This window comes from Anguilla anguilla, chromosome 2 (assembly GCF_013347855.1).
Source record: "Anguilla anguilla isolate fAngAng1 chromosome 2, fAngAng1.pri, whole genome shotgun sequence".
In the NCBI taxonomy this organism is placed as follows: Eukaryota; Metazoa; Chordata; class Actinopteri; order Anguilliformes; family Anguillidae; genus Anguilla; species Anguilla anguilla.
Genome location: NC_049202.1, coordinates 28,213,695 through 28,229,507, shown reverse-complemented (window position 1 = coordinate 28,229,507; position 15,813 = coordinate 28,213,695). Strand labels below are relative to the sequence as shown.

The 15,813-nt window shown below is 40.1% G+C and overlaps 1 protein-coding gene across 1 annotated transcript; it reads left to right on the top strand.

Moving 5' to 3' along the window:
* The first annotated feature begins 304 nt into the window (after positions 1-304).
* psmb3 (proteasome 20S subunit beta 3) lies at positions 305-14,567 on the top strand. Its single transcript, XM_035407208.1, has 6 exons — positions 305-448; positions 6,995-7,179; positions 8,647-8,754; positions 8,908-9,085; positions 14,169-14,263; positions 14,410-14,567. The coding sequence occupies exons 1-6, from the start codon at positions 446-448 to the stop codon at positions 14,456-14,458; spliced, it is 618 nt and encodes a 205-aa protein (XP_035263099.1). The 5' UTR covers positions 305-445; the 3' UTR covers positions 14,459-14,567.
* The last annotated feature ends 1,246 nt before the right edge of the window (positions 14,568-15,813 follow it).

Genomic DNA, 15,813 nt, shown 5'->3' with positions numbered 1-15,813 from the left:
CACCAGGAAATGAGCTTCAAAAACGAAGTCCGGTTTTGGCCGCTTGGTCCCAAACCGCGAACTTCCATGCTCCAAGTACTTCGGTTTGGACTCGCACTCCAAAATGGAGGCATGCTCGCTATGCGCAATCAGAGCATGGAAGTAAGCGGTTTGGGACACAGCCCGTATGTCTATGGTTTCCACCACAGGAAGTTACGTCATACACGGTCTCTACGCGTCAATCAAACTACTTTTATTGAGGTGGTGCTTTCGCGTATAAGCCAATAGGAGGCATCTCTGAGTGCTCTGATCCTCACATTTGTCCAATACCTGTTTGTCTAAAACCCTTCCTCCGGAAGTAAGCGTTACATAGTGAAGCGGTACGGTGATCAGCTCACAAGAAACACAAAACTGTGTAGTCACTCTGAATTGTAACCCGAATAAACGGCAGACAAAATTATTCACAATGGTGAGTATAGATTCCAAATTGTAATATATTGCCGAGCTTGCCTTCGGATGCGTTGTAATTTGGTTCACAGTTTTAGATCTTTGTTTCTGTCTCAAGGTTGATGTTAAGTAATGTAATGTGATTTGCTAGTTTGACAGAACCACTGTATTCCTATTCCTTCAACTGAGAGCTGTGTACCCATTGTGAATTTCGTGGAGTTCACGCGTTCTTAGAAGATTTATGACATTTATTGGTGAAATGAGAACTAAAAAAGTTTAATTAGGCTCGGGTAACACGTAATACTATGAGTTGGTCTAAGACAGGGTTGTCCAATGCGTCGATCGCAGAGGCCATGCTGGTAGATCCCCGTGTCATTAAAAAAAAATGCGTCTAGTTCGTCCCGTTTTGATGCCATTTCACTCCGGCTTCTGTCTGACAGACAGGTACGCCCGATTGACGTGAAATGTGACCAATCTGCTGCTGTAGAGAACTTTGTTAAATTAAGCGTGTACATTAATTCGTGGTATTGTCACGTAAATGTCCAATATTACTCGATAGCTATACGATAACTTGCATTTTATATGGGACAGAGCAGCTGTGCTGACACGATAAAGCTGGTCCATTTTAGGCAGGGGATTTCGCTTTAAATATCATTAAATATTCATACCATTATCTAAAAGATAATGGTATGAATCTAAAAGCTGGGATTTTGTCCAGATATGATATTGGTGAAATTATTTTACTTTTATGCAAATATAGGTTTCTATACAATTTGTCTTGTATTTTCAGGAGATAGTAACAAAATTTGCCAATGCAATTGGCGCAGTGCAACCGTGGTGGTGACGCGACCTGGCTCATTTTAGGTTTTGGTTTCAATATCGGACAATGGTGTTTTAAATCTAATCTGGGATTTTCTTTGTCCACTAATGATGCTGGTCTGACGATTTTACCTTTATGCCAATACAGCTAGCCTACAATTGTACCTACTTGATTTTTTATAAATATTAGAAGTACTGGAAAACGTAGGCTTGTTAAGATAGTAGCTCTTCCCAACACTAGATATAGAACTCTACTACACACAGACCCACACACACAATGTTGGCTAGTGGTTTTAATTTGTCAAATGAACTTGACAACCGAGTATAAACATATCCTTTCTTTAGGTATTGCCCAGCAGTTCCATACATTCATTTAAATGTCTTGCATGAGGCAGTTTTTGTTATTTGACACTTTGACGTGACCCAAGATGGGATGATTGTCTTCAGGTGGTAAGATTAAAAACACAGGGCCAAGTAACTTGAAATAATTTGGGAAACATTGGGTTGCATTGCTTTGGAATACAGCTTGTTTAATTAGCCAATGTTGTTTCATGTAACTTGACAGAATTTTGATATCAATACTTTTAGGGTGTTTTTACACCTGCGCTTTTTAGTCCAGTTAAATTGGACTCTGGTTCGTTTTCCCCCTTGGTGTGATTCGTTTGGGCAGGTGTGAACACAGTAATCGCACTCGGGTGCAGACCAAAACAACCGCACCGAGACCCTTGAGAGGAGGTGGTCTAGGTCCGGTCCCAAAAGAACTCTGGAGCGGTTTGTTTGTGGTGGGAACGTGATCCGACCTCGATCCGACCCAACTACCAGGTGTACCCCGCAAGTTAAACGGCTCCTGTAGCCGTTTTATTATATTTTATTACATTAGCTCCCTTGTTCTGCTCAGTCATCTGAAGGCAGCACGTCGTCTTTGCAAAGTGTGAAGCAGTATAGTATTTCCAAGACGTTTCCTTGAAGTGCATTCGGCATTCTGCTGGTATAGTTTTGCCTGGTATATTGCCCAGATAATTACCACGGTTATGAGCAAATGCCAACTCTGCCGTTGCTCTATGTTAAATTGCATAGCAGTGTTTCTCTCACAGAAATATGCACTAGTCCAGAACACAGGACCATCTTCCTGTATTTACTTTCTTGCTCCCGCCCCAGACACATCTGACCAATAAGCGGAATGAACGTTCTCACGTGGTTTGTAGTGATGCATTTTGGTTCGCTTGGATTTTTATCTGTGAAAAGAAACCGAACCAAGGGGAAAACGCTCCAAGTTTACAAACTCATCAACTGATTTGGACCAGAGCAAACAAACTATAGGTGTAAAAACGCCCTTAATGGCAGGATCTCGATTTGAAATAATGACTTATAGGCAGTGCTTTGTAGGCTATGGGTGAGTAACATGGCATTTTTGTACATTGAAAACGTGTTGTTCATCAGATCATTTCTTTTTGTACTGTGTTTGTTATAAGTGATAATAGTAATTCATATATACATGTAGGCTATGGCAGACATGCATGAACATAAATGCCTGGATTCTGAAAGAAACTCACAGGCATGGATTCAATAATTTTCCTTTACCATGAACAACAAATTAATGAAAGTGTATGTCATATTTTGATATGGGAGTGTTTCTAATGAGCTATTGTACACAACAGACCTACTAAGTGTTTGGATGTTGGTAGAGGATCTATAGGGCTAGGTAACATTAAAATCAGAAATGTGGCGTTGTAGGGTAGCTACAATAGCCTAGTTAAAAAGTTGTTATCAGTTAATAGGAGTAGCGGTAAATGTGAACCGTTTGGACTTTGGAAATTGATATAGGCTACCTGGCGTGAAGAAGTCATTATCTTTCAGAAGTTTAAAAAAAAGACCAGTAACGATACATACCGGACCGAATCGTAACGCAAACGTTACTGGTTAATTTCAGAGGCGTCTGTACTAACGTTATACAGTTGGTCTGTCATGTCATTAGCAAAGTAGCTAATGTTAAACTCAGTGAAAAAAATGCAGAAAGCAGAACTGTCTAAAATGTGGGTGTATTTTATTTGGATTTCAGAAATATGAATTAGTTTCCAGCAAAGATTTTACAGATGCAAAAGCAATAGTTTAAATGTTTTATTTTTAGTTAGCTATCAAGCTAATGTAATGAGTTAGAGATCTGCTTCAGGGGGGATTTGAACCTTGGTCTGTCATTCGTCCAAAACATTCCAAAGGGAAAAGCGCTACTCAGTGAGCTTCAAGGCAAGTTGACATCAGGGCAGCAAATTTGGTGAGACAAATTTTTTTATGGGCCTTGAGCATTTTTGATGATGTAATCAGGCAGGGAAAAGAAGTAGAAGAAGAAGGAAAAAATGCAAAATCCCTTAAGTTTGGGGTTTTGTTGTGTGGACATGTGAAGTTGTTTGTGAATTCTGTTGAAATGGGGTCAGAAGGTACAGAAATGAATTGTTTTAAGGGCTGAGAGTCTGTGGTGATTGTGGTTATCAGGGAACCCTGAAAAGTGCCAAACTTTCTGTGCTGTATAGGTATGGGGCATGCCACCCCACTAAGATGTAACTTGGCATCTTGCAACGTAGAGACAGCGACGCCAGTACAAGCGTATGGGGAGCACATCAGAACCAGGAAGTACAATTTTTTCGCTCAACAGACATGCTCAGTTGTGTCCTTGGTCACATGCCTAATCACGTGTACAACAAGGATAGTGCAGAGCAGTGATGTTGGGACTACTCAAAGCCCACCCCCCTTCTCCACAGGTGATAATTAAACACCAGTTGTCATGTCGGGGAATTTGACCACGACAAACAGTTTATGTTGTTAAAACTGACATTAGTGAGCTCCTCGACTTTTCAGCATCATCGGACTGCTAAAATTAGTTATACTCGCACGACTGACCAAATCTTATCCTCACAGATAAAAAACGGTAATCATACAGAACCTGACGATCGCGACCTCATGGTGATGTGCACCGACAACTAATTATCAAGCCTATGTACAGAGACAGTAAAGAGCATTTTACTGTTGTTCGTGTTGGCTATGATGGAATTGGCCAAAACAATAAAAGGCGCTAATTCAATGTTCGATACAAGGAAACAATGTTAATGTGAGGCCTAGCTACTGTGGGAAACGTTATTATAGGCCTGTCATTTTATGAATCAATTGAGCTCAACTTAAGTGGAATATTAAGGGAATTCTGTAACAATACCAGCTTCACATGCTGTCCTAAATTTAGCTAGCCTACCTGAAAAAGTGTGTCCCCGAGTTTGAGTCTGAGCAATTGGTAGCTACAGTTGTAAGCAGTACAAACTGGCATTTTGGAAAAATTGCTTACATATCATAAATGTACTAACACTTAACAATGTTAATGGAATAACTCTGAAAGGTTAGCTGACATGTCACTTTTTAACCAATCAGGATATAGGCTATTGCCTTAAAAATAACAGGACAATAAACTCTTAAAGTGACAATCTCGAAGATTCCAGTTTCGTTCTCTATGGCGAGAAGCGGTAATTGCAGGTGTGTTTTTGGACCTCACTTCCCATAGATCCAACCGGATCCAACCAGTGTCGCCTGTGTGACGTCAGTCAGTTGGCACGCCAACTATAACACTATTTACTGAATAAAAAACGGTTGTTATAAAAGTAACGTTATGTACATACTCATTCATTGTCTAACATTAGGCTAACTCAAGATATCTTTACACTGCCGAGCCGGGTTAAAATGCCGTAGCAAACCTGGGGTAGAATTAGTGATGATCAATTTCTGCAAACGTTCTTTATCCACCTTTTGCCTAGTATGAACGTCTTTACACTGCAGAGAAGAATTCGCGGGATTCGCTGTGGCTCGTGCAATTATGTATCTCGTGCACACTAAGCAGTCTTTTTTGTGAATGATTGTTGTGTGGTATTTTTGAAACAACTGCCTTGCAAAATGTTACCCCTGGTGTTTCTGGTTTTGCTAGCTGAACTGTTCGAGAATAAAGCTGAGCTGGGTGTTAAATTAGCAATCAGAACAAGAAGAATAAAACCAAAACAAAGGAGATTTCATCAAAAAGGGCATAAAGGCTGAAGGAACATATGAGGAAGCGTAATAAAATAATAACAATGCTAATCCATACTGCCGTATTCTTTTATTTAGTTTTCTCCTGCATGACATCTTCAGAAATCAGACCCTGCTCTGCTCCACATACCCCGGCTTTATTCCGATCATTATAATATATTGATGAACTCGATGGCAATGTAAATAACGGTAACGTTAAGGCCAGTTCAGATCAATGATTCGCAACGAGGCGAAACGGTTTTAGAATGTTGCAGAGAAAATTGCAGCGGTGTGAACTGGCTAGGCTAGTAGCAGAGCCGTTGCCTGCCCTGAGGTTTTAAAAGACCGTCCTTGTCAAATCGCCAAGTGCAGTTTTAGAACATTTACAATCAGACGTCTTGGAATTTGCAAGTTGCATCCAGTCTCGTTGCGAATCATTGATCTGAACTGGCCTTAAGTTAGCTACACTGCAACGTTGCAACAAGGTAGCATTGCATTCCAGAGACGGTTTGCGAGGTTGGTACCAGTCGGTAGCGTTAGCTAGCGTTTTTTTCTAATTGTTAGCCGACATTAGATTGTGTTAATTACATTAGCTAGCTAGCTAACTCAACGTTACCTGATATGAGAGATGGATACTGTGCGCAACGTTGTCTAAACTAATGTTGTCTTTCTTGACATGGTCCGGTAGCTAGCGTTAGCTGTGCAATTAGCTATGTAATTTAGTAAAGTTACATTGTCATTAAATGTAATACGAAATCTACGTCAACAAATAATATGATCTCTCATGTTACACAAAAAGGGTTCCATAACTCCCCCAACCCCCCCTTTCTCTGTTATTGTAACGCATGCAGACACCGGAAAAAACAGTACGCCGCTCACACACAAGTGAGTTGAAGAGCGAGCCTGTTGCGTTAGTTCCGCCTACCCTCTCTGGCGGACCAACCACTGATGGGTGATGAAAAACGCGTCACTAACTGTGCGCCGCTTGTAGTTTTTTAATCATGAATTATGATAATAATAATAGTATAAATTAATATAAAAATAGGCTCAATCACCATTGTGTTGCCCAATGCAGTGATAGATAGTGACTTAAAAGACATTTATTTTAATGAAAATCTTACTTTAACAGCCTGTTATTTTATTTGGTTTCAAGAAAAAAATTATCGGAGACACTCTTCTTAAGTTTTAAAATACCTTTTATTAATATTGCAGCATATGCCATGGGGAAACATGAAGGGAACCAAAGAATTTCAGCCTTAGTCTCTAGATTTTATAATCCTGTAAGGGATGCTGGCAGGGCAAATTATAGTATTAATGAATTAATTCGTTCGTTCTTTATAGGCGACTTCGGACAGTACCGTAATTATGACAGCAAACAGCATAAGAAAGGCAATTGGGCTAATGTTTTTCTTTCTGCCTAATTTTAATCTTCATTATCAAGGATCTCCAAAATATTCCTCAATCTTCATCTTAATCATAGTTGTTTTAATATTATTGGACATAGAATTAATCTGTCTTAACTGTCCAGGGTGTATTCCTGCCTCTCAGCCAGTGCACGCTGGGAAAGGCTCGAGCAACCCCATGGCCATGCCCTGGAATAAGCGGGCATAGATAATGGATGGATGGAATATGTAAAGAAGTTCATTTAATAATAAAACTCTTTTCAATAGTGAAAAACATGTGAATACCTCTTCCTCTCCTCCTTATTCAGTCGATTATGTCATACAATGGAGGAGCGGTGATGGCGATGCGTGGAAAGGACTGCGTGGCAATAGCCTCCGATCGACGCTTTGGGGTCCAGGCACAGATGGTGACCACTGACTTTCAGAAGATCTTCCCCATGGGAGAGCGCCTCTACATTGGCTTAGCTGGCCTTGCCACTGATGTGCAAACTGTGTAAGTGTCTTTGTCGAAGGTAATGAGGATTAATTGTTGTCAGACAAATTAACCCCTTCTCACGCACAGAAAATGACATGCCTAAAACAAAATTGTTCTTAAACCTTTTTGGCTGCAGGCATGATCCTGGTCTCTTCTGAAAGGTAACCCATGGGAGTTTGTTTTCCATGAGTCAGAATTATTCTAAATATTACTAAAAGTAACAGAAGCTCGAACACAGTGGAAGTGGAAGATTTGTTTTGTTCTGACCTACAAGATTTTTTTTTTTTTAATGATTTTTTTTTTTAACTGGATGCAGATGATTGTGGCTGTGTCTGATCAGCTTAAAAGCACAATGGAGCCATGGCCACAACACTGGATGAATCCTGGTTCAGATGTGATAATGGCTGCATCCCAAATGACTCACTTGTTCACTCATTCACTAATCTCTATATAGTGGAAAATATGTAGCACACTACATAGGGAGTGAGCGGCAGAACGAACGTTTGCTTTGGGACACTTGTCATCACCCTGCACCGCTACTATCTTTTGAATATCTGTCGCACAATAACGGAAGTTGTGTTCGTTATTGATGTGGCGACCAAAGCAACTTCGTCTTCGGTCACTGATAAAATATTTTTTGAACGTAATCTGTATGTGTATATATGAAATTCTCGGTTAAATATTCTTTAATATTGGCATCAACAAAACATATAGCAATATACCGTTCAAAAATCTTTTATCAGGGACGGAAAATGACGTTTTGCGTGAGTAGCACTGCTACCGAGATTACCTAGCTTCTTAGCTAGCAAGCAGCTCTCCGGAGAAAAACTGTTAACGTTACACGTGGCACTCTAACGAAAATTGGTGACTTTTTTGTATTGAATATGCAAATTGAATTCATGATTTGACATAACTATGGACAACTTGCATTTATACAAGTAGCTACCGCTCGCTTGTTCCAACCGCCATCTTTGTTGAAACAAAACCGTAAAGCCCTACCACAGTGTATTGTGGGATTTTGGGCTTCCAGATTGTGTACAGAGCTTGTACCCTACATTTTGCAGTGCATTGTGGGGCAGAAGTAGTTCACTATATATTGTGCTATAATTTTGTTTCTCAGCTGGGACGCAGTACAAAATGGCTGATACCAAAAGTAGTGCACTATATAGGGAATAGGGAGTGATTTGGGACGCAGCTAATGACACCAAAAATGAGTATTCTGCATTGTGTTTTCTATGCGGGTTTCCAAAAAGGCCATTTGGAGACCCCAAAAGGACGCTTGGTAATGAATTTACATATTGTCAGGTTCTTCATTAACCTGTGCTTTGCTATTTATTTTGGAATCAGTTTAATAGTGCAAGAGTTGAGTTGAGTTCAGCTTGTCCTAAAAAAGGAGTTGTTTTGCCTTGTCTTTTATAGTGAAAGACCACTTTCATGTACATTTATGGCACTGCAAAAGTGAACTATTTGTTGTTTGTCTCTCAGGTCCCAGCGTCTTAAATTCCGCCTAAACTTGTATGAATTAAAGGAAGGCCGTCAGATCAAGCCCAAGACTTTCATGAGTATGGTGTCCAACCTGCTGTATGAGAGAAGGTCAGTCTGACTGCCATAACATGGTTACCATCAAACCAGACTCTCCCCTTATTACTTTCTGTCATTTATTTTCGCTCCTCTCTCATATCTTCTAAAATTGTGTTCTAAATTACCTCATAGTATACCCTTTTACTGTTTCCTCCTTCCATTCAGGTTTGGTCCATACTACATTGAACCTGTGATTGCTGGCCTTGATCCTAAGACTTTTGAACCATTCATCTGCTCTCTGGACCTGATTGGCTGTCCTATGGTAACAGAGGACTTTGTGGTGAGCGGTACCTGCTCTGAACAGATGTACGGCATGTGTGAGTCCCTTTGGGAACCTGACATGGTAAGGTTTTCACTTACTCAATTTGAACTGACATTTTAAAGTTCAATTTCAATGTTGTTCAGTTTTTGCTGTATAGTGCTTTTACAGAGACACTCACAAAGATGCTTTCTTTCTTTAAGTGGAAAGGAAAATTGGGGAAAACCAGGGCCCTGTTTCACATATGTCACTTCAACTATCCAGGATAATTTAATGTGTACATAATTATCTCATTAATTAAATTCTGGTTTACTCCATTTCATGAACGTGATTTAGGATTTGATTAGATAATCTTGCATTGATAACTGCACACACCCACTGTGCTATAATGTGTAGATGAATCACACGCCAAGAAAAGGATCACACTCCTTACAAAGACACAAAGCGTGGTGACACTACCCTTTGCAGGATTACATGACATTGAAATCGACAAAAGCAATGTTTTTTTTGAACTCATAATTTTCCCTAAAAATAGTTCCTGCTTTAATATACTCTGATCAGAGCTCTTTAAAAGCTATAAAAGGAAAGATGATTGGACAAACAGAATGGATTCTACAACCCAATGCATTTTAAGGGCGTGGCTATATTTTGCATAAGGACCTGTAACTCCTGAAAGCAATGTCTGATCGTAATGAAAACTTACACATGTGATCTGTATATGGTTTTATGGAAGGACACACAATTAGGTCATTCTTGGCCCTATAGGTGGCACTATTATGGAGAATTTTAGAAAAATGTTCCTAAACATGATGGCTAATTAAGTTCAAATTGGACCTGCTGGGTCTTGGTTACAGCTCCTTTTGAATCTTAAATAGACAAGTTGACAGTGGAAAAATATAGCTGCCATCAGGCAATGAAATTTCAGCGCTCATTTGACACACTTACCAGCTATCAGGAGGAAATGTTCTATATATGTACGGACCGGCGATCAGTGCCACAACACCAAATTTGGCTAATAGGAGGCACTGCAATAATGTTTCAAACTTTATGATTTTAAGAAGTTTATTTCCCACACTGTTCAACATACCAACATGAACTTCACATTACTACATGTGTCTTGGCCTGGAGGACATACATGCCTCAAGAACCATTGTGCCCACACTGATTTTTCACCATTTTGAATTTTCTTGAAAACCTTTAATGATGTCCATGTTCCATGTTTATACAGTACATCAAACTGTCCAGGAGGAGATGTCCTCCTAGACTGTTTGATGTATGAACATGGAACATGGACATAAATTTGCCCGTCCTCTAAAAAGTTTCTATAAAGTTGATACTCCAAAAAAACAGTGCAGTGCAGTAATTCACAAAAATGTGAATAAATGGTTTGACAAAAAGTCCTGAAATTTGGCAGCTATATTGGCACTCGCGTCTCAAGCCCAGCCCAGAAGTATTTGCTGAATTGAGTCTCGTGATCATGCTGTAGAGCACAATATTTAATCAGTTCATGAAAATTCACTGTTGTCTTTTAGATATTGCAGCACTATTCGGGCCAGTACAGCTGGCACTCTGCATTCCGCCAAAGCCAGATTCATCCATCAGACTGCCATATAGTGAACTGTGATTCATCACTCCAGAGAGCACATTTCCACTGCTCCAGAGTCCAATGGCAGTGTGCTTATAGACCACTCCAGCCGATGCTTGGCATTGCGCACGGTGGTCTTAGGCTTGTGTACGGCTGCTCAACCATGGAAACTCATTTCATGGCGCTCTTGACAAACAGTTCTTGTGCTGATGTTATTTTCAGAGGTAGTTTGGAACTCTGTAGTGAGTGTTGCGTCTGAGGACGGATGGTTTTTACGCTCTACATGCTTCAGCACTCAGCGGACTCATCCTGTGAGATTCTGTGGCCTACTGCTTCATGGCTGAGCTATTGTTTCTCCTAATACTTTTCCACCTCACAATAACAGCACTTTCAGTTGACTGGAGCACCTCTAGCAGGGCAGAAATTTGATGAACTGACTTGTTGGAAAGGTGGCATCCTATGACTGTGCCACATTGGTAAAGATCTTCGGTGCAACCCATTCCACGACCAATCTTTGTCAATGGAGATTGCACGGCTGTATACTTGATTTTGTGCACGTATTAGCAATAAGTGTGGCTGAAATAGCCGAAACCACTAATTATACGGGGTGTCCACATACTTCTGGAAATTTGCGTAATATGTGTGTGTTACACTCACGGTAAAATGCTAAAGTATTAAAACAGTGACACATTTGTTTTGGCTCTGTACTCCAGCACATGGGATTTGAAATAAAACGAGGAATGTGATGCAAAAGCCATACTGTTGGGTTTAAGTATCCATATTGGGTGATCCATGTACGAATTGCAAGAAAAGATTACGCTGATCACACTTCAGTTTAAGAAATGTATATCTACATCTGTAATGTAAAAATGCTATGAATGCAAGTGCATGCATGCACATATCATGCATTGTAAGTGCATGTACACATCCCGCAGGCACATTGTTAGATCACGAATGGGAATGTTGGTGGCCTCTCCTGCCTAACATTTGGCGGTGGGTTTTAAAAGAGTCATAATATTGTTTGAAAAAATACATTAATTTATCAGGTTAAGAGTCATTGGTCATTGTGTTCAAGAATTTTTATTCTTTCTGTGCACAAATAATTGTGTCTGTGTAGTTGGACAATAAATGATAGCTCTTCTGGGCTGGGAAATCATTGCAGACCTGAGAGCATGGTCATGTACAACACCCAGTGTTGGTTTTCATTTGTATCTGAGCAGCAAGGGTCTTAGACCTAGGCTCTTTGGGCACGCTATGGTTATTCCTCCTCAATCACTGCATCACCTCAGTTCTTAAGTTAGGAATACACAAAGCCGATGGACGCTCAATAGTTGACCAACAACAGTGGAGGGTCTCATTGGCACTGGTCAGGAGTGAGCCGTCTCAGCTCTGACAAAATGGTCACACAATGGTAGCCGAGGAGATGGCCTCAGCAAGCACAAGACATAATTTTAGGGCAGTGACTAGAATTTTGCTGGATAGGAAGCAAGCAAAACCATGATGAAGGCTGAAGAGTTGACTTGTCTGGTGTATACACAGGAAGAGTATAGACAGCAAGAGAAGAGTGAACTTGATGTCTGATTCTGAACATAATCTGCAGTTAGCACTGGCTTTATCAAGTGTAATCTTGTTTGTGATGAAGAATAAAAAGAAGCAGAGAAAACGTAGGAGGCATTTCATTGGGATTAAGTCATGGTTTTCCTCAGTAACAAGCACAGAGTGCCTTTAGGAATTTGTGTCAGGAACTAGAGGTGGATTAGATTGCAGATTTCAAGAATTTCTCCTGGTTGTCTCAAACTGCTGTCGACGTGGTCCAAACAGCAGCACAATACACAAAGCTTTACTCTAGACTAATTTATCCTCATTTATACACATGAACACACGCATGCAGGTTCTGATTTGAAAACAATATGGAGCTCACTGTTTATAGCTTGGTACAGTTTGTGGCAAAGACATTTTTTTCTCAATTGTTTTTTTGCTGTACCAACAATTTTAGATTTGTAGTCAAGAAATTCACATGTGGTTGTAGTGCAGATTTTCAGCTTTTAATAAAGTGTATTTTTATACATTTTGGTTTCACTATGTAGAAATTACTGCAATTTATACATAGGGTACCTTAATGTTTGGGAAAAATGGCTTCACAGGTGATTCTGATTACTCAGGTGTGTTCAATTGCTTTCTTGATGCAGGTATAAGGGAGCTTTCATAACATAACGTAATATAATGACGAGAACAGGCCATTCAGCCCAACAAGGCTCGCCATTTTTCAACTAAATTAGTCCTCTGATTACCTACAGACTAGATAGTATATAACACTGTATCAAGCCTAGTCTGACCTGGCAGGCTATTCCACACATTGACTACTCTCTGTGGAAAAACTTCTTCCAAATGTCTGTATGGAATCTACCTTTTGTTAATTTCCATTTATGTCCCCTTGTTCTACTAACAGAACTCAACCTGAAGAATCTCTTGTAGTTCACTTTGTTTGTCCCCTTTATTAATTTAAAAGCCTCAATCAAATCACCCCTGAGTCTCATTTTACTATGCTTGAAGAGGTTAAACATCTTAAGTCTTTCCCCATAGCTTTTATCTTTCATACCAGGAAGGAATCAAAAATTCTTGACTGGCCAAGTCTCACCTGATCTGAATCCACTTAAACATGCATTTCACAGACTGAAGAGAAAACCTATGGTAACAGCCCTGAAACAAGCAGGAGCTGCAGATAACCACAGTACAGGCCTGGCAGAGCATCACCAGAGAAGATACTCAGCACCTGATGTCTGTTGGTCTCTGTCTTTAAGCTGTCATTGCATGAAAAGGATATGCGGCAAAGTACTAAACATGACTACTTTCATTTACATAACATTAATATGTTCCAAACATTATGGTGCCCTGAAATGGGGGGGACTATGTATAAAAATGGTGAGAACAAAATGTAAAAAAGCTGAGAATCTGCACTTTATTCTCAAGTGAATTGTTTGATTGCAAATCTAAAATTGTGGAGTACAGAGGGTAATCGAGAAAAATTGTCTTTGTGACAGACATTTTAGAGTTCACTGTATGTGTGGTTACATTACAAACAATTTACGTGGAGGTGGACACGCCACATTATCACTGGAAAACAGGGATTTAAATGTACCCAAACATCCCTCAAGCAAAAACTATACTGCACGCTGATTGACACTGACAGGGTCCAGACGACTTCTGCAAGGGCCGACCACGGCGGACAACACGCACACATCAGGCAGACTGTACCCCGACTATACTGTACCCCTTGGTGTATTCCCGGCTTTAGAGACGCTATGGCTTTGTGGACCACTGAATGTATTTCCATTAAGACCCCAGGCTCCCCACCTTGCCTGGTTTCTCCCTCAATGTAATAATTATTCATGCATTTAATGTTCATTAAATATATCTGCTTTTAAGTTAAATTGCCATAAAGATTGCGAGTGGTGTCAAACTATATGTGTTATTGCTTTTTATAAAATTGTGAGTGTTGAAGTGAACTGTCATACCGGTTTCATTACTCAAGAGGGCCTTTTCAATCAAAATAATTATTTGTCCTTTTGCAAACTTCTACAGGAGCCGGAGGACCTGTTTGAGACCATTTCACAAGCAATGCTGAATGCTGTGGATAGAGATGCAGTGTCTGGCATGGGAGTTGTTGTGCATGTCATGTAAGTTACAGATTGTTACAGAAGTTAAAAGATTGGTCTTGAAATTTTTTATTTACAAATTTCAGTCTGAAAGGTGTTGAGATTCCTTTGTAATTTCCTACAGTTGTTTTTAAGTGCATACAATTTGATCTATCTTGTGTTCACAGTGAGAAAGACAAGATCACCACTCGGACCCTGAAGGCCCGGATGGACTAGTTAGATTACTTGACTGGACATTTATATTTCCAGAACTGCTTTATTTTTTACTGAAACATTTGTCAAATTGTCAAATTGAAATTGTCAAATAAATGTGTGAGGAAAAAAATTGTTTTTTTTTGTATTTTAATGGAAAAGGTATTGTTACACAGATTGACTGAATGCCAAAAACAGGAAAGATATTAAATATTTCTTAGAAAGAAATACCTTCTATCCACCCTCCATAAAATAACATAAATCATAACTTAAAAAGTAACATTTCCTTATTTGTTGTTTCCTGCAAATATATTCAAGAAGAAAACTGTGCTTCAGTCCCAGACACCCCCCTATTTGATCAGATGTAGAACTGGTCTACAATACCACAAACAGCCATTCATTTTTTAAATGTGCAATTTTCCAACAATTTAACCCCTAAAACTTCACTTACAGTCCAGGGCTTTTTGTAAGAATCCCCTATCTTAAATAAACCGCATTATCTCCTAAATGATATACAGGACAGACATGGTTCAAAGCTTGAAATAAAGTACATGCCTGTTAGCATATCTGGTGGGGCCTAGAACCATTTTGATAACATTAGCAGCACTAAGTCTACCCTTTCTGTCAACTGGGGTGCGGGACCATAGCAGCTTTCCATTTTTGAAAGTGAGCATGCCAATTCATCGTGGTTGAGACAACCGGAGGGTTAAAATGTGGTATCTCAAGGGACTCAGGGAGGTCAACCTGTGGTATCCCAAGGGCCTCATTCTCATCAGAGGAGGATGCCTCATAATTAGGGTCCTCCTCAACATTACCCTCAGTCTCGGACAAATCCTCCTTTAAATCACTTTCGCACTCCAAGGGCTGTGACAAAATCTCAGTGGCAGAAAATTTAGCCCTCTGTCTGGTGGTAATTTTTAAAAATCTTTAATTGAGGCACACATGCAAAGAGAAATGGTTTAGAGGGCTGTGTACGGAGCCCCCGCCCCCATGTTGTGTGAATGACGTTTCCCCCACCCCCATGTTGCATGAACTATCGGACCTCTCTCTGCTTCTTCTAACAACCAGATGTCATACAATCCAATTTTACCATATGCTTCTATTCATGCAATCTCTGAATCTCGTAACTGACCTTGACATACTGGGGATACTATCTGGAGACACTGGGGTAGGGGGGGGGGGGGGGTCAAAAGTGACTGTCCTGCCTTCAGCCTCTCCCTACGCCTTGCCTGATTGACCCGCCAACTTGATCGCAATAGCCTCTTTCCTCTCTCTGAAAGGTCATGTACCCTCACTCTCGTTTTGGATTCTACCTCCTTCACATTTGTCTGATGCTTCTTTTCAAGATATGCTGCCCTGCAAACTGGATCTGCTTCTCT

Excerpts from the sequence above, each read along its gene's own strand:
- psmb3 (XM_035407208.1), top strand. Across the intron at positions 7,180-8,646 it reads GCCACTGATGTGCAAACTGT|GTCCCAGCGTCTTAAATTCC; the intron begins GTAAGTGTCTTT and ends TTTGTCTCTCAG. Across the intron at positions 9,086-14,168 it reads CCCTTTGGGAACCTGACATG|GAGCCGGAGGACCTGTTTGA; the intron begins GTAAGGTTTTCA and ends AAACTTCTACAG.